This window comes from Phyllostomus hastatus, unplaced genomic scaffold (assembly GCF_019186645.2).
Source record: "Phyllostomus hastatus isolate PE091 unplaced genomic scaffold, TTU_PhHast_1.1 phas_scaffold_1674, whole genome shotgun sequence".
NCBI lineage: Eukaryota > Metazoa > Chordata > Mammalia > Chiroptera > Phyllostomidae > Phyllostomus > Phyllostomus hastatus.
In genome coordinates, this window is record NW_025334011.1 from 10,322,359 (window position 1) to 10,341,922 (window position 19,564).

General features: G+C 39.6%; 1 protein-coding gene across 2 annotated transcripts in view; it reads left to right on the forward strand.

The window, feature by feature from the left end:
• The window catches only part of MKX (mohawk homeobox), a 61,608-nt gene extending 42,528 nt beyond the window's left edge, over positions 1-19,080 (forward strand). For both annotated transcript variants that reach the window (XM_045857961.1, XM_045857962.1), the window contains exons 6-7: positions 16,546-16,579; positions 16,685-19,080. In XM_045857961.1, coding sequence (XP_045713917.1) covers positions 16,546-16,579; positions 16,685-16,871 — 221 coding nt within the window. In that variant the 3' untranslated portion in view covers positions 16,872-19,080. The remainder of the gene's footprint in view (positions 1-16,545; positions 16,580-16,684) is intronic.
• Positions 19,081-19,564: the final 484 nt, after the last annotated feature.

Below are 19,564 nucleotides of genomic sequence, written 5' to 3' on the forward strand. Positions count from 1 at the left end.
CTACTTGGCTCCTCAAATCTGATCTTCCACTAAGGCTTCAGGGATCTTTCTAAAATCCAAATCAGGTCATATCACTGTTAAACATTTTTTAGGCATTCCCCATACATTTCAGGATAGAGTTCATATTCTTCTTCTTGGCATGCAAAAGCATAAACCCCTCAATGCCTGGCCTCCGCTCATCTCTTTTGGTTCATTTCTCAACAGCCCCTTCAAACACCTCATGCATTTCTGCTTCACCTAAAAGAGTTTCCCAGAGGAGTTGTGCAGTGGCATGACACTGGCTTACACACAGCTGTTCCCTCACCTTGGAATGCTTTTCCCCACCTTCACCTTGGTACTTCCTGCTCACCTTTACCTCAGGCCTACGCTTTTCCATCTTTTCTGGGTCTAGGCATCCGGATAATAAGTTGGTTGGGCATGCTGGCATGAATGGAGGAGGCTACTTGCTGCTGGAAGTAATTGCCCAGGGCCTTTTCTCCATGCTGCCCCAGGAGTGTATGATCTCCTAGTCTCCTTTGCAGCTCCTTTTCAGGACCACCCCACCCCACCCCTGCCCTTGTCCTTGATCCCTCTCCTATATGCTCCCATAGCACTTACCACACTGGGTTGTTGTCATTTGTTTCCCAAACTGCAGATTGCTTGGTGTTGAAATCCGTTTGTAATTTGTATTTTTAGCAACTGTCACGTTGCCTGCTAGATAGGATGCATTCATTAAATGTTTGCCAAATGAACCCCTGAACCCATGAATAAGTCAACGAATACAACGTGGAGAAGAGCAAATTATACTGCACTTAAAGCTGGGAGATCTGGCTTCTACTACTGGTCCTCTTGTTGACTAACAATGTGGCTTTGGACCTGTCAGTCAGCTTCTCTTAGTCTCCATTTTCATATCATAAAATGGAGAAATGATACAAGTGTGCACAAAAAGAAAATGAGATTACTTGAACATTTATGACTCACAAAATACTCCATAATTATTGTTATCACCATGAATTAAGTTAACCTGGTCCTTAACTATGCTCCCGAATGTAACGTGGGAGGGGACAAAATGCTGTGTACAGACTGTAGTTTTTCACTTGACTCTCACAGTAAGATAATTTGGCTTTCACTTGGGTAAGCTCTAATTCGCTGCAATGTGTTTGCCCATTTGCTACCAAAGTACCAGGCATCCAAAGACGGCAAAAAATATTCCAAAAAAATTGAGTGTTCCTCTCATTCTGCTATGCATTGGGAAGAACCCTTTAATAAGTGTCAGTCTTTTTGTAAGGTATCAGGAGTTGAAATAATCTATATATTCTTGCTTCAGTCAATCTAAGAATTTAGGGATACCAAATACAGTTGTTTAGAGTAAAGCAGTCACAGAATTAATGTCTTTTAAGTACTATATGTTCTCAGTAGTTATTTTACTCCTTGTGAAAAGTGGGTATACCAGTTGGTTAGATCTTCATAGGAAATTCTTAATGACAAAAATTAGAGAAGTAGCTTTTAAAAACTGGGAATTTCCAAAGCTGCTCTTCCAGATTCAAATGGTATATTCTATCTTGAGAGAGGACCTTAACATTTAAACTTTCCCCACACAATTAGGAAAAAATTCTCTAACACATCTATATGATTGCACAGGTAATGTGTAAACCTCTAGTCCAATAGTAGTTACATGGGCCAACCCCAGAAAGGAACGGCAGAAGACCAGTTGCTGACTGGTATTTGCCATGGTAATCCTGAAATTTGCCTTGGTACTTATTCTCATTTTCACTCTCATCAAAGATTCCATCCTAATGTTTTGCATGTTATGGCTACTAAGCAATTTAAGTGACGTTCTCTGAGCCATTGCAAAATCGATGCCTCCATAACATGCTGTCTTGCTCTTTTGAGGATTTTTCACACCAGAGCACCATAGACATAACATGGCTGCCCTTGACCCAGCTTAGACAATTCAAAGGCAAAAACTATTTTTGAATTGTTGTGCTACATGTTATCTGTTCCATTCCAAGATTCAGCATTCAGCAAAATTTGCTACCACTGCAGAAAGAGTATTTGCAACTGTAGAATAGTTATAGTTGCTATTTATTCAGTATTACTGGGTGTCTGATATTTTACAGTGATTATTCTAATTTCTACAGCAGTCCTTACTGTGCAGTATTTTGTATCTATTTTACAGATGAGGAAAAAAATAAAAGAGACTCAGAAATTAAGTAACTTGCCCCAAATCACATACTAATAAGCATCAGAACTGGGATTCAGACCTCAAGCTCTCTGGTTCCAAATCTCTACTCTTTCCCGTGTGCCTCACTGCTGGAGGACTCGAGTGTGATTAAGCCAGTCCACCCTCCACCATTTGAGCTGATTAGTAGTGAACAGGTGTGCTCAATTTCTCAATTCAAAAGAAACAAAAAGGACACGAATCCCATTAAAAGCAGCTGTAGGAATTTGTCATTAACGGGGTATTTTCTTTCTCTATGTCCTAAAGACTACCAAAGTTATCATGGAATTCTATTTGAATAATTCTTCAATTAAGCATAAAATGAGACTCCTATTTCTAAAGCAACCAACCCTGGCCCCACAGAACTCCCATTACTTTCTTTTTTTCTTCAGTATAAAAATCATCATTTTTTTTCATTTCTGGGCCCACTTGCTGCTTTTCCTAGCCCTGTCAGTTATTTTTATTATGATGTTTGTGAATAATTAACTGATGTATTTTCATACTTTCACCTTCCTCATCACTTACCTTTCATTTCTTTATTCTTCTCCTGTGAGTTCAGATAAGACAGCACATATACAAATTCCTTGCTCCTCCAGTTCAAAAATATTTTTCTGCATCTTCTTGTCCATGTAAGAGTCTATATATTACATTATCTAATAAACTAGCTTATAGGATGACTTTTATAAACCTCTTAAAGGAAGTTGAAAACCAGCTGGATAATGTATATTATTGCTTAGAGTTTGAAAAATAAAAGAAATGCTTTTTCTAAAAAACCTTACTAACCAACTCCACTTTTCCACCTCCTATTCTTGTCTTTTCTGAGGGCTGTGTACTTAAATGCTGCCCAGAGGCCTAAGACAATGGCTTACTTCTTCATATGTGTTCTGTAAAGTCTTGTGTTAGGAAACCATTGTGGGTGGCCTTGGAAGGATGGTTTTTCCTGCCATGGTAGAAGGATGGTTTCTCCTCTTTCAGTTCTCTAGGGTTTGGACCCATGTGTAGACCGTATGTGTAACAGAGAGTGGCTCAGTCATGCTAAGCATGAACTGGGTGTGTGTGTAACTGGGTAGACATCTGAAACAGTAGAGGGCATCATGAGCAGTGGTGTGTGGTACATTTCTCGCCTGAGGGACCCCCACATCTCTTGGTTTCTTATAAGAAACTATTCTGCCCACAAATCTGTGACTGGGCTATACCAACCCCTCTTGCTTCTACCTCCTGAGTGTGGAAAAGTGACAAGAACTACCCCACATGTCTACAAGAGCTAGGGAATCTTTCAAGGCTGGGGTGTCAAACTCATTTTCACGGGGCACCACATCAGCCTTATGGTTGCCTTCAAAAGGCCGAATGTAATGTTAGAACTGTATAAATATAACTACTCCTTAACAGTTAAGCGAGAGATCAGCGCTGCCTCTAGGTAGAAAAAAGGTGCTGGGCTGGATAAAGCAAGGTGGAGGGCCGGATTCGGCCCGTGGGCCTTGTGTTTGCCACCTGTGTTTCAAGGGATGTATGATTTTTTCTGGCTGTTATTCCCTATCCCATTCCCCGCCCCACCCCCTGGCAAAAAAAGTTAAAAAAAAACACCTGAAAAAAGGCAAGTTTTTTGGTGCTTCCATGATGAAAATATGTACTTTATTTACTCTTGTCTGTGACAGCCCGACTCTTTTGTATAATACTTTGATTGAAGGCAATAACTACTATCTTCTCAGTGCTTATTCACCATCTATTTCTGGGTGTCTGGAGAGAATTTAGAATTGGAGGATTTGATTTTTAAATCACTTTTGAGTATGCATAGTATATTCCATCACCAAAACCAAATATGTTGGTAAGTGGATTCAGTTTGCTCTGGAACTGTAATTTTTACTTTTTTTATTTTTTTTTGCACAGCATTCTGCCTCCCCCACCCCTTTTGTTTATTTTTAAATTGGTTTGTGTTATTGATTGTTAAAATATTACATTTGTCTCTAAAGTCATCAAGAAGTATGGGAAAGGACCCTGGCTGGTGTGGCTCAGTTGATTGGGCATCATCCTGCTATGCAAAAGGTCACCCCTTTGGTTCCTGGTCAGGGCACATGCTTGGGTTGTGGGTTTGTTCCCCGGTTGGAGCACATACAAGAGGCAACCAATTGATGTTTCTCTCTCACATCAGAAATCCCTCTCTTTATTCCTACCTTCCCCTCTACCTCTCTCTCTCAAACAAAAAAAAAAAGAAAAAGAAATAGCTTTCTTTAAAAAAGTATGTGAATACCATTCACATACATTTTCTACCAGAAAATGTAAGAAATAGCAAAGGATTGCATTTAGCCCAAAAATACATTATTAGGCTCATTGCCCCTTTCTCTAAACTGATAATTTTTAATGGTGAAAATAAATGTTTTCCTTTTATTTTTAAGGTATCTTATTTACTTATAATAACATATGACATTTATAACACGATATGTATGGCAGCTGCTGGGCATTTAAATATATTTAAAGCTTGTGAACATGCCATTCTCTTGTATTTAAATTTCCATGAAATGGTTTGCAAGAACTTTTCTATATGTTATACTCATTTTTCTTTCCTGGTAGTCATTGAGATCTTTTTTTTTAATCTAAGACCTTTAGGGTGCTTTCTCTCTTTTTATAATTTCTTTGATTAGTACTATGTCTTTAATATCTTGTGATGCCAACAAAATACCCCTCCTGAATATTCCGTTTCCTAAGGCCATAGCTGTGGAGCCTTGCCGTTTAGACTTGCTCCATCTAATTTGGGTGGCTGTTGACAGCAGTGGTCCCAGCCCAGGATGGCTCCATATGCTCCCGGGAAGAACCGTCTCAGCTCACTCTCCAGCAGACACCCAGCCAAGAGTCATTTGCAGCTCTCAGTCTGTCACTGGGCCTTTGGGTGGCTTCGAGACAGCTACCATTAGCATTCTGGTTCTCTTCAGCCCTCCAGTCCCAGATGGTATGACCTTCTGCTGTTGTGCAAAAGCAAAGCCATCAGCAGGCCAGAGAGGGCCCTCTCAATGCTCCTTCCCGAGTAGATCCAACGTCATGACCAGTGAGCTCTGTTTCGGTAGCTTTGGTCTTGGTGGTGGCCGAGTTGTTTGCATGCTGATTCTGTTTCTTATTGCCTTGTCCCTGTTCCTCCTTAGAGATCACATAGCTCCATCTATTTCTCGGGGCTGCTGTAAAAATAACAGATTAAAACTAACCAAAAACTGTTTGTAAAACCTCATCACTCTGTCGAAGCATAAAAACAATGCTCTGTTCTTTCTAAGGCAGGCCTGAATAAAAGATTCTACTGAGAGCAGCAGAAACAGAGTTTACTTTAGTTTATAAAAGCTTATTATGCTACCCTAGAAAAAAATTCTGTTAGGTTAAATTAGTTTTTGATAACTCCGTGTGGATTAATATTTGTCACCCTATTTTCCCAAAGGAAAGATAAAAAATGCAAGATTACAAAAATGAAAGGCCTCACCATCACAGCAATAGAGAGCTGGGCCAGCCTGTTTATTTTCAAAACAGAAAACAGATCTTATAACAGTCTATTATTACCATGGCTGTTTCAACTAGAAGAGGGAAGGTGATTGGGTTATTCCGAAGTAGTCTGTAATATAGTACAATAAAAATCTTGGGTTCCTTCATTCTCAACTTTGTGATGGCTGTCCCTGAGTTATATGTCACAGCACAGAAAAATGTGGTAATTACTGGGGGAAATAATGCAATTAAAGTGAAGTGATTTATCAAAAAAGTGTTTTTAGTGATATTATATTTGTTTAAGCAAAAAATAGACAATGAAAGTATTTTTGAAGCTTCATTCTGAGCAATATTTCCCTATGATGTTCTGAACAATTCTTTAAAAATGAAGAGAGAATCAAGAGCTTGGTTCATTAAATACAGCCCTTAGACTGTTATTTGACCCTTCTTGGAATACTAGGAATCCATAATAATTTTTAAGAAGTAGCAAAGAAATGCTGCCTGTGCTGCCACCGTTGAGTGAATACCCGGACTTCCAGTATCATGGCACCCTTTACTGAAAGCAGTCCACTCAGATGCTCCACCATAGTTCTGCTCACGGGGCGGCCCCTCTACCATCTACGACAGAATGCCTGCCGAGCTTCCTCCGCACCTGTCTGTGATCTCCATCATCACTGACTCAGAGATAGGACAGGAGCCAGCCCTTTTGAGAAGTACTCCTGTGGATTTTATTCTCTTTTCTACCGCATCCTGAGAAGACGAGTTAGAAGTTAAAGTGTGCTAGCCTCTAACTCACCTGTAGAGGGTGTAGCACCTCCAAGGAACTTGGAGTGGCCCCAGGACTAATGGAGGCCGATTGAACTCCCCTCCCCTTCCCTTAAGGAATTGTAGTGCCATAGCCTTTGCTTACTACGTGCCAGGTAGGATTCCAAGAACTTTACACTTAGTATAGCCGGTCCTCGAATAACGTTGTTTCATTCAATGTCGTTTTCTTATAACATTAATGAGAAAAAAAAATCGATTCTTGCCAGACCTACTGCCCGTGTAGGTTGGTGTAGGTTAGCGTATTCTCCTGGGGTCTGTGCGGGTTTTCTCCTGTGCTCCAGTTTCCTCCCTGTCCCAAAGATGTGCACAGCAGGTCAGTTAGCACGTGGTCTCCACTGCCACGATCTCAGTGGGTGTGGGTGTGTGCAAGTGCACCCTTCATTAAAAAGGTGCCTCGCCCCAGGGTGAGTCCCACCTTGCACCCTGAGCTGCCAGGACAGTCTCCTGCCACCCAAGATTCTAAACTGGAATTAAAGGGTTGGAGCAGAATTCTCTTGTTTTTATTCATCTTTGTTAAATGTATGTGTAGCTCACATTGAATCCAATGTTTAATATTGGAAGTGCTTTGAGTCTTTACTTAGAAGTGTGGTGATATTTTTGTTTCCAGAACATACCACAGAAACTTAACTCTTGTTTCTATCTATTAGCCTATGGTAAAACTGGTTTCCTCACATGTTGTTTCACTTAAAGCCGAAGTTTCCAAGAACCTATCCAGGACATTAAGCGAGAACTTCCTGCACATCATTTACTCCTCACAGCAACCTGGGGAAGTAGGTGTAACTCTTACCCCCATTTTATAGGGGGAGACACTTCAGTGCACTGTGCATAAACAGTTTTCCCAAGGTCACATACCTAGCTGGCAAGTTGGCTAACATTGTCCTGTGCTCCTAAGACACATCCTGTATCTTAGACAAATTATTATACAAAAAGGTGGTTTCGAGCCATAAAATGTTTTTGTTTTCTCCCTAAACATATCAACCTATTATCCTTAAGGAACTTATCCCCCAGTTTTTTCTAGCTCACTTGTATTCTAAATGTAGGTGATGATAGTGGAATATGATCTGTATGCCGTTGGAATTTAATAAATGATTTGGGATGTGGATTCCCCTGGCAAGATTTAAAGTAGAGAGGGGTTATTTGGTTTTCTCTTGGTCAGAACAGGTCATCAGAACAGGTCATCAGAGAAGCCTCTTGGACCTCCATCTACCGCTAAGGCAGAGCTAGGCACCAACTGCATCTTTATGCCCTAGTTCCTTTCCAACTGCTCCTGCCCATTGGTGCCATAAGCAAAATCTTTCCAATTTTCACTTCAAAGTCCCTCCTCTTCCCAGCTTAGACTCTAAATGACTGTTTCTGCAATTAAAAGCAGAAAATCACAGAACCTTTAAATGTAGAAATGTGTGAACATAGAACACTGACATGCCAAGTAGAGTTTTAACATCTTAAGTATATTAAGAACATTGAAATGTATTTAAAATGTACAAGAAAGACTGGTAATATCGCTCATGTTATGTCTAAAATATGTTTTTGTTTCTATTAATAAATACAGCAGATGAACTGTGGGTAGGGAAACTGCCATTTGCTACCCTTTGGAAAGATCCAAGAAGGTTGTGAACATCATCTCTCTTACTGTGTCTCTCTGGTGTTAATGCAGTCAGACAGGTTCGACACAAAGATCTCCTAGGCTGAAGAGTCATTTCTAGAGTTGGTTATTTGAGGAATTTAAAAAGTGTGGCAGCAATGTGAGCCAACTCAGAGATACGCGGCTGTTCACTCATCAAAGGATGATTTTTCAGAGACACTGAAGACCTTGTCAAATACATGGATGGAGCCAGACTTTCCAGCCAACTTCTAGATTGTTATGAAGGCATATTTTTTTCATTTAAAGGGTCTTTTTGCTGAACAGAGTCGTATTAGTATTTTGTAACTGAAAGCTATTCAGCTATATATTTATTGAACAAGTCAACCTTCTAGAACTGCAGTGTGGCAGCTATAAAGTTGATCTCAGGAGAAACAGCTCTCATTAAGCTTTAGCTGAGAATCAGTAAGTCCATCCAGTTTTCAGACATAGTAGCCCAACTTGCCTGTAAAAAGGACTGCTTTTATAAACAATTAGTGCTCCTTGTAACACACAGGCACACAAAAGTTATGCATGCATAGTTAAGAGGTGATTTTCTGAGACTTGGGTTGAAAACTGAGCTATCCTGGATGAAACATTTTGGGGAACATCTCCAATAGTCCCCTTAAGAACATGAAGTAACAAAATCCATTAGACACTTCAAGGTAGTAGATATTTTTTAATGTGGCTCCAGTGTTCTTTGTCTTGGCATGTTATAGTACTTTGGCACAAAATAGCATCAGAAAGCCATTTTGTCTTTGAAGATGATAGATTCTGCGCACTTAATCCATTCATCTGAGCTGATGGGCTTTGCCCAGAGTTGATGTATTTCATCTTTACATAATGATTTGCATATTAAACCTCTGAACAATACAAATTTTTCTGGTAACTGCATTCAACCCCATATTCTAGATGTAAAAAAACCGAGAAAGCTAACTTTTTTTATTTTATACAATTTATATAGTCCTAGGTATAGGTGCTCAAACTCTCTTCTAAATCTTTTACAAAATATTAAATCATGTGTCCTCATAACAAGACTGTGCATCCAATACTATTAGCCCCATTTTATAGGCGAGAAAGCTGAAGCACAGAGAAGTCAAGCCGCTGGCCCGCCGTCACACGAACAGTCTGTGGTGGAGGAAGGGTTCAGCCCCTGCCGTCTGGTTCCAGCGTCTGAGCTCCAACCACTCTGAGCACTGCCTCGTGCCTCACACCAGACCACACTCATAGCTCATAATGATGAGCTAATAATGGAAATGAGAATATTTAACATTTCCAGATCTTCTTCTGGTTGCTTGCCAACAATTTCCTCCCCATAGACCTCATTCTAATCTTCAAAGTGAAATTTCAGACTGAAAGTTTTAGACTTTGGGAAGATGGAGCCTTTGAAATCACAGAGGAGCAATCCTGGTAGATGGCACTATGCAGAGTAGCTTAGTGTCAACAATATTTAATATATTTAGTGGGAAAGATTGAAGGTGACATTCAGAAATTATAATTGGGTGGTACTCTGCTTATTTCAAAGTTTCTTTCTTTCAAGTTATAAAGTCCACTTCCTACCTACTACTTTAGTCCTCTAGCCCAGACTGATGGGGTCAGGGTAGCTATGGATTTTCCCAGAACAAAGATACAGCTGGGACTTAATAAGAAGCCACCAGCCTGAAACCTTTATACTCTGCCTTACAAGGAAAGCCATCAGAGCCATAGCTCCCTAACTGATAAGGAACCAGGCAGTGCACTCATAGGTTTACCCACAGACATGGCTACTCTAGAATAATAAAGGTGTTCTGCTATTGTTGGTGTCAATGGAAATAGAACCTATTCTGAAAGCTTTGAGATGTCAATTTTCTCCATCCTGACCAAGGAACTCTTCTCTATCAGTCCAAAATAGAAGGGTGTGGTTTCTAATTTTTATTTTCTGGCAGGAGATAGAGAGGATGGTGCACTGACAGAGAGGCAGTGAAAGGTGGAGATCCTGTGGATCCAGGACATCTGGGCATCATTAGCCATGGAGAGGCCAGTGCACATGTGAGGCAGTAGGAAGGAAAAGAATCTTTGGCCAGAGGGTGGAAGTCATGGCTGGAGGAAACACTGGCTTAATTTTTGGAAAAGATTGTTCTTCAAACTCTGAAGTGATTTTGGAAGCCACCCATTCTTTAAGGCCCCAGAATAAACAATTTAGCTAGTACATTACAAAAGGAAAAAAATACTAGATCCATCCATGAAGATGAGATGGACTTTATTGAATAATTCTCACTATTCAGAAAGCTTGCAAAGCTCCCCAGCTCAAAGCTCCCAGAACACAGGCTCCAGTAACACCTCTGAGAGCAGTAACCTAGATATTCACTGAGCTAAGTTGCAATCCCTTCCTGAGGTTTTCAAGTGGAACTCACTTCTTTGGTCAGTGGAACTGTAAGAAGCAGGTTAGTCATCAACAGGTAAGTGTTACAGGTTATTGGGTGGTTTTCTCCCCTTCCTTTTTGGGAAAAAATCACTTAGAATGATTTCTCTTTACTCATTCAAAAGCTCTAACTACTCTAAAGAGAGGATAACAACAAAAATTTCCTCTAAAAGTGCTGCACAACAGCCATCTAGAAATTATTTAGTAGTAATATATCACTAAAAGAAGTGATTATACATATATCACATCTATTAAAATGTTACCAATTAAAGTGTGAAAAAGAGCTCAAGAGAACTTATTTAGACTCCCTATTTTGTGATTTGGAGAGATATTTTGACATTAGAAATTAAGTTATAGGAGAAAAAAGTCTTTTTGTAGCTCTAGGGTCTAAAATACTAGCAAAAAGAACAGAAAAAGGTGTTTAGTAGGTTTTTCATAGGTTATCATTCCACAGATTTCCTGTATAAACAATGCATTCGGCCTTGCCAGGATCCTTGAAAGTGGCTTTAGCAATCACCGGGGCAACTGAGATCACCGGGGCAACAAGATGCAGCAGTAGAAAACATGACCTTCAGAGTCCCACGGCCTCAAGCTGAGTCTCACAGCCCCGACTGCCTACCACTGAGTCCTTTGCGAGTTTCTGGACTCCTCTGAACTGCAGTGTCATTTGTAAATAAGGGGTGTGATACTCTCTCAAGGTTATTGGAAGCATTTAACCAGAGATGACATTTGTAGAATGCCTGGCATAAAAATAAGCATTCAATGAGTGTTAGTAATCGCTGTTTTAAAGATAACCTCTTCTCGTAATGTTGGAGTCTCTCAGTATTCACATTTACGTTAGAGAAAGCTAGATTTCGAATTCTTTCAGGTTGTTTCTATTTCACAGGCAAAAACCACCACCACATCAGGGAAGACCAAATGGTAGATTATTATCTTATTTATTAACAGAGGGTAAGGCTAAAGTAGAAGTTCAATGAGAAAAGCAAGTTATAAAACATACAGAACAACCCCATTTTTAAAAATGTCTATAAATGTGCTTGAAAGGCCATATATCTAAATGTAAATATCAGGTATCCCTAAGTCCTTTATTTTTTCTTTAACACTCTTCCCCAGATTTCTGCAGTGAACCTGCATTTTCCTGTTAGAGAAAAACATGTGCTGTGTTTAAAAGGAACGGAGCAGAGAGCCACAGTGGATCCAATCCGTGGGTGTGTGCGCGCCCAGGCTGGGTCTATTGTGGGTGGCGGTAGAGAGAGAAGCCGTGGTGAAGGGAGCCGAGAGCCCGGCTCAGTCCACTTGCATAAGGTCCTAAAATTTGGAGCAATCGGTCTCTCAGAATCGTCAGCAAGGTTTTGTATCTGCTCTCCTCACCAAGTCTTGTTTTTAATCTCACTTGTTCCAAGTATGTAATTACTCCAGAAACTGATCTGTTGTCTTGGGGGCTCTTGGGACCTCTGAGATCAGAAACACACCAAAGCCCTGGCTGTCCACACCTGCTGTCACCAGTCACGGCCCCAAACTGACCCAAGTGTGAGGAAACGCAGTTGCCAAGCATCTGGAGCTCTGACTCTCTCTAGTGTAACTTAGGGAAGCATATTATATGACTTTTAGACCATTTAATTAAAAATATGCATATTCTTAATCACACTTAATTTTACTTCTATTTTAGTGGTATGAGTAATACTTTGAGAAGAATTTAAAAACATTCCTAACTTTAGGGCTTATTGATTAAATTTGAAAAAAAACCTCAGAGCAAAAGATTTGGCCATATTTTTGTCTCTTTTTATGACTCTAACTCTTATTTCAGAAATATATATCAGAATTAATGTGTTTCTAAATCGGCGTTTATCAAACTTAAGTGGACACTTTGCCCACAGAGCTTTGTGCTTACCCATCTTGAGTTTCAGCAGACCTGAATTTTCTGTATAATTGTTTCTCTGCTTAACTGTATGAGAAAACACATGTCCAAACCGAGGATAGCCCCACCGTAAGTTTCAACATGCTTTGGGTTTTACAGCGTTCAAGATTTTCCTAACTACACACCTCTTTTTTTCTTTCCTTTTCTTTTTTGGTCTTAAAACACGCTCTTTTGGCGGGTTTAATACGTTGTTACTGCCAAGCAGTTGCTTTTATGGTAATTGACAGCGTAGCTGATTTTTGGAACCTTAGAATCTAAAAAGGCATTTTAGCTCAGACTTTGGAGAGGCTGAGCCAAGCTACTTGCAGAGTGAGAGCTACAGCTGAGCTGAAAGTAGGGGGCAGTCAGGCTGAGGTCTGTGCATGCTAATTAACAACAGGGAAAGTCTGCTCTAGCTCAGACTTACAGTTTCTCTCTTTTCAGCAGCGTTCAGAATCCTTCCTCCTCCTGTCAGGCTGAGCTACTGGGTGCCACTTGTGGAGAGGAGGCAGTGAGACCACCTGCCTGCGGTGGGCAGAAGTGGCATGAGCCCCTGGTGATGGGTTAACACCCCACACTCCTTAAATGCTGACAGTTGACTGAAAAGGCATGAGTATTTGAACCAGATAAGAGCCAGCAAGTTTAAACTTCAAATGAAAAGAGCATAAGGAAAAAAACCTTTATATTTAATATAATTATTCAATGTAATTTGTGAATTGTAAATTTTCTGAGTTCCCCACAAATGAAGCCAGTTCTCTAAAATACCTGGGGCATTTCCCCAGATTTTATCTCAGCATAACAAATAGAAAAAAATTCCCCAAACTCCCACATCTTTATAGTTCTTTGCTTACCTACAAAACCACAAATATTTCTGAGTAAAAGGCCCCTGTTTGCTATATCCCTTCTGCTTAGTTCTGGAAACTAGAAACACTACATGGCAGGAGGTGGCTCTTAGATGCATAATGTCCTAGGGGCAATGGGCAGCCCCCTGTAGCAGCAACAGGAAAGAATGCCCTTCTAACACCAGTTCAGATTTTCAACCGAGTGACCCTGGACACGGAGACCCCCATAAGCTGTAGTAGTCAGCTTTCTCTTTCCCGTTGGTTTGAAACGTTTGACATGGAGCTATGTTATACACTGTTTTAGCATCGACTGCTGTTGATGGAGAATCAAAATGTTTCTCCTCTACATGACTTCTTATGGAGACTTTTCTTCTGTTGCTGGGAATGGAACCCGATCCCATCCCTAATGACACTGCATGTGCCTGTCTGTCTGAGAAATGAAATAAAGGATTCAGTCTTTTGAATACCGCCGAGTACATTGTTGAAATTTGTGAAACTAATTAGGAATACCCAAGTGGTGACTGGAGTCTGTGTTTTTGTACTTCAAAGGTATTTTCATAGGCACCAAACTGTAAAACACATATACCCAAAGAGTAAGCAGAATTTTATAATCTCACAGGAGGCTGTAGTAAACTTGTTTCTCTGTGGCACAAGTTCAAGGAGGCAGCCCCAGGGAGCACAGCCATTCAGGGGACTGCAGGACCTACAAGTTCACTCTACATCTCAAATAGAAGCACTCCGCGGACCTTAACTGAATTACATGTTCCCCTCCCACAAGCAGGCTGCACTCATTTCTGGTGTTTCTGGGCTCTGTAACCCATTACATATTTGATAGCCACAGGCTTCTTTCTTGCAGTCGGTGCCATAATCACTCTCAGGTTGACCATTCAGGTGGGGAGTCTGATTCTGGCCCTGCATGTATGTGAGACTGCTTGCTTTGTGAGCCAGAGCATCGGTTACATGGTCTTTTCTAAATTATGTTTTGTTATTTCCCTAATGTTATTTAAGCTTCATGGAACTTATTCTGCTTTTGCCAAGTCTTTCCATTGAATAAATATCTCCATAACCTATTGCTTCACTCTGGCAACAGAATTGTTGCAATTTGTGGGCAAAATTGAGCAAAGGCCTAACTCTTTTTTTCCCCCTCTGTAAAATGTCCAGTGTGCTAGCTTTCCTCCTCCTAAACAAAAGCCTTGACTTGTTCTGTGTTCTGGTAGCACCTTGTGTCTGGCACTCCTGCATGGAGATTCACAGATAACAGTGCTAAACAAAGAACGATTTAACGGACGTAACGCAGACATGCTGTCCACACACAGGGGCACTAATACTAAATAAATTAAAATGCAAAGTGCTTAGAATAGTGCCTGACACATAGGGAGTAATCTGTGAACTAGGATCATCAGAGTTCTGTGAATTAAAAGTTCCTCCATTTGCGTGAGTAGTTTTGTAATCCTAAAATTTTCAAAAGCAACAGCAGAATAGCTAACCATCCAGGCAGAACTAATGGGAGCCAGAAGATCCAGAGGCTGACCATCCAACAGCTCACTGATTCATGTATTTCCTCCAAAGGATCCCTAAAACGAAAAGAGTCCAAATGAACTAATACCACTTGTTATTCCATTTTGGGCTAGACATGCATTATCTCATTGATTCTTCCTGACAACCTTATCATTTATTCAGTAAATGCTTTTGTTTTGCTTGCATTTTTGTTTCTTTAAGTTCCCAGGATCCCGGGTGAAAGACTGTGCAAGAGCTCACAGTGGTCCGTTACTGTCTCCCTGTCTACACCATAACGCCTAACTTAGGATGAGTTAGTGGGCTTTCCTGATTCTTTAGCTTCGTAGAGGCTTCGAGGTTTAGCTGCCTTATCTACATGGCTACTTAGTTATATTCTATTGACCACATCTTGCCCGGGAATTTTGCCTTGGCTGAACAATATACGATCATGTTGATGTTTTTCTTCTAGTTCTGTGACTATCTTAGATCTCAGAACCAGAAATTATGGTTCTAATCAGCCTTAAGCATTGCAGAGAAAAAAACTGCTTTCAGAAATATTGATTTGGGGGTGGTAAAAGAACGGGAAAGGACTGAGAGCAGGAAGAGACAGCTTTCCAAAGGCCACAGAGCGAAAGGAGAGCCTTGAGCAAACAGTTTTTCAGGTTTCCTGTGTGTGGCAGTGTACCTCATTCTGTAGCTATTCGGTAATGTTTGTTGGGGGTGATGCTGGTGACTTAACCACTATCTAGTTTGGGGGTCTCACAGGCTGATGGGGAGTCCCGGGTCTACTCTTATTCCCCACCCCCCTGCCATGCTGGCAGCCCCTCTTTCCCTCTATCTGTCCACTTCTGTGTTCCCAATTCATTCAGCTAAAGGAACTGTCCAGAGAGATTTAATCAAGACCAAGAACCCATTTTGTCTTTCTTTATATTGATGTAGTACTGGTTGACATTAGTGTTCTGAGTGAGGGAGCAGCAGGAAAAGAAGTTCTTTTGCAGCCTGAAGACTGGTGCCTGCTTATTTTAATATTCCAGGGACTCCTGTGTTGCTGTCAGCATTGGGTCTATTACTCATTTGCTACCCAGCCAGAGGGAACTAGTTGCCAGTCCTTCTTCTGAGGTGGGGGTTTGATTCCCATGAAATCATAGAATATTGAGCCAGAGGCACTCTGAAGATCTTCTAGGAACATCCTCATTATATAGTTGAGAAAACTGCACCCCAGATGTGGTGGGGAGCCATATTCTGGCCGGAGGTACACCACGGGTTAGTGGTGGGGTGGAACCGGAACCACAACCCGGCTATCTCATTTGCCTCCTTGTGAGAAAGCTCAATTTCTCAGAATAAATTAACCTCGGATTTTTGTATATCTATGAAAGCTACTTTTTATTCTTTATTACTTGTCTTCATCATATGCTTGCTTCTTTGTAAAGAGATATTTTTTGCATCTTAAACTACTTTATCTTTGTGTGAAAACTAATTTTCAGCGTATTTTCTTTATTTTTAATTATTGTTATTCAATTACAGTTGTCTGCATTTACTGATGAATTTTTCTTAAATTTTTTGATTTTTTATTTTTTTGAGAGAGATCAGTTTGTCTCTCCACCCATTCATGCACTCACTTGTTGATTCTTGTATGTGCCCCAACCAGGGATCAAACCCACAACCTTGGCGTGTCTGGAGGATGCTCTAACCAACTGAGCTCTCCGGTCAGAGCCTGGAGAACTTTTATTCCTGGTAATTGATGATGCAGCTCCTGAGATTACAAAGAAAGGAAAAAAGTAACTGAATTTTTGCTTTTCTTTACAGACACTCTGGAAAATGGATCCCATAAGGGCGACAGGTGAGCAGTGGGCTTCCATTCACCACTCGTGCTTTTCACTGGTGCCATTTTTTATGTACATGCAGTGAGTTTGATCATTTTCTTCCCTCTTTTGCTTAAATTCAGTGCAGCTAATAGAAAGGGAGCGAGCAAGGATGACACGTACTGGAAGGAGATCAACGCGGCCATGGCCTTGACGAATCTCGCACAAGGAAAAGACAAACTGCAGGGAACCACCAGCTGCATCATCCAGAAGTCTTCGCATATAGCGGAAGTAAAGACGGTCAAGGTGCCCCTGGTGCAGCAGTTTTAATAGTTTGTCGCTTTCCAGATCGATGGCTGTCCTTCACACCAGTGTTTTTTCATAAGTCCTCATCTTAAGAGCTGAAGCAAGAGTGAAAATGACTCCCTTTCAAACCTCTCTTTATTTTTAAATATCCTGAATATATCATTCAGTTGCTTCTGTAAAAGACATAAGTTATAAAAAAACTTACTTTAATCTAAAATATTAACTTATTTTATGTTACTCAAACTATGCATACAGTGTCTGCATTGCCATCACAGTAAGTGCCTTGCTTCCCCAAAATAAGCTACAACGTGGGCACAGCAGAGCAGCTATGCCTCAAAATGACAACGCCGTAATGCTTGCTAGTCTGTGTGTCATCCCAGATGGACCTGACCAGTCCAGGACTGAAACCATAATTGCCAAAGCCCTTGAAACACATTCAACAAGTTACATGTTAAAATTTGGAAATCTTTCAGCCCAAATGAAATTTTCCTTTAAGAAAAACGTCTGTCGTATGTAAAATTGTTCAGTGTGCTTTTCAGAGAGACAGTGAGACTTTTATGCATGCGTCTTGCCTGCGTATCTGATACATTACAAACTTCCAAAATGAAAGGAGCAGTGATCACATAATGTGTATATTTAAGAAGAATCGCAATGACTACGTTGTGATCAGAAAAACTTTCCAAGCACTTCTGGAAAGTACAATGCCCTTCAGAATCAATTTGGATTTTCTTTTTCTCAAGTTTTGCTGAAGTATTACGTTTATCATATAGATAACAGGAAATTTTCCTTTGTAGAACTAAACTTATAGTTTAGTTTTAAAACATAACCTTGTTTGCATTAAAGTTCAGTTATTTTTGTGGTGCAAATTGTTTTTCATAAAGAATGGGTAAAAACCTTTTATTTGGTTCACTTCAAATTAAATTGCTGATGGGCAATTTATTTTGCAATGAGAACAAGATAATGAAAGAAATGTATCTCTGTGAATATACATATACATACATAAAATTGATTTTAAAATTTAAAACATATGGACAACAAAACATTGAACAGTCTCTGAATTATGCCAAGTAGGATATAAAGTAAAAATTAAGTGAAATTGTGCATTAAAAGAAAGAACATTTTGTTTCTAAATTAAGATATCATTGAGTGAGAATAATCAATATCATGAAAGAAGACTATTTTTTTCAGTCAAACAATCATATTCTAATCAGCTTGGGGAGACTTGAAACTTGAATAAGCAGTGGAGATGCCAAATATAACAGCGTTTATGTGCTACAGAGAAATAAAAAGGATTTGACCCTCTTATGAGGGATGAGTTTTTTGTGTATGTAATGTATTTTGTAATTTTTTAAAAAACTGGAAAGCATTTTGTGAGTGTGAATGAGAGCCAGTAATGCAGCCATTTGGTGACATTTTTTTTTATTTTGCAAAATGCTTTTAAAACCAAAGGCTGCTCTAGTTGTTATGTGGACAGTATCAATCTTGACATAAATTGTAGGACACTTTTTCATGTAACATAGCATTTGGGAATTGGGTTTATTTAGTGTAATTAAGATAATTTGATATAAAAATATTTTGTATATATATATTTTTACTTTGTTTTCTAAATTGCTGTTTGCAGTAACAGTAAGTGCAAAGCAAGATATGTAAGTTATGACTGTATGATCAGATGAAGTACATGGTCTTTTAGTTTACATCCTTAAGTACTTACAGATCCGTAATAATAAAAACTGTTTCATCTTTGTAAAACAATTTTGCCACAATGGGGTCATATCAATGATAACTAAAAACAAGTACTTCACTCTTTTTCATACTACTATAAGTTATTCTGGTATTAAATATTTTAATAAAATTGTTTCATTTTGACATATTCCTGTTAGATGAATGGATGCTGGTTGTTTTTCATTTGAATTAGCCATAATTCATTTTTGCCATTTAAAAAAATCAACAAATTTATTCTATGTTGTAAACTATGGATGACAAGCCAATAAAGGACAGCTATTCACATAATTTTTTTTAAAATACAAACATTTGGAGTCTAGCCTATAAACACATCAAGAAGTTTTTGTAATTAGCACATCCTTGGCAATATCTCCAATTGTAATTATTTTTAATTTTTTTTTCTCTTGCTGCTTTAACATTCTCTGGAAACTAAAGTCCCCCCAGTCCTTTAAAAGAATCTTGAACAACGCTGAGCCAGCAGCTGAAAATCTAACTCATAATTTATGTTGTAGAGAAATAGAATTACCTCTACGCTTTGTTTTGCCATATGTAGTCATTTTAATAAAATTAATAACTGTCAGGAGTTCTTGACAGATTTGAAATAAAAGTTAATTTCTAGACCTCCTATGAATTTTGTTTTCCTTTGAGAATTGACCAGGTGGAGAAAGAAGTAAAACAGAAGAGCCCATTATATGCTGTGATTCCCCTGGGGTCATAAGGGATGTGATATGGGAGTGTTGTACTGGTGCTGGGTTTGATTTCATCACCTTAGACCACCAACCCACCTTTTCAGAGCTAAGGAAAGGAGAGTATGGTTCTAACTGTTAAACTACATTACTGCTTTAGAATGAACATTTTCACTAAATACCTTCTTTCAGTAGCTACTACAATAAGCATTGTTTCTGGGTGCTATGTACTGGAGGGAGCCTGGGCTTCAAAGCTAGACAGATCTACGTTTGAACCCCAGCACCGCCTCTCACTACTGTTGAAACCCA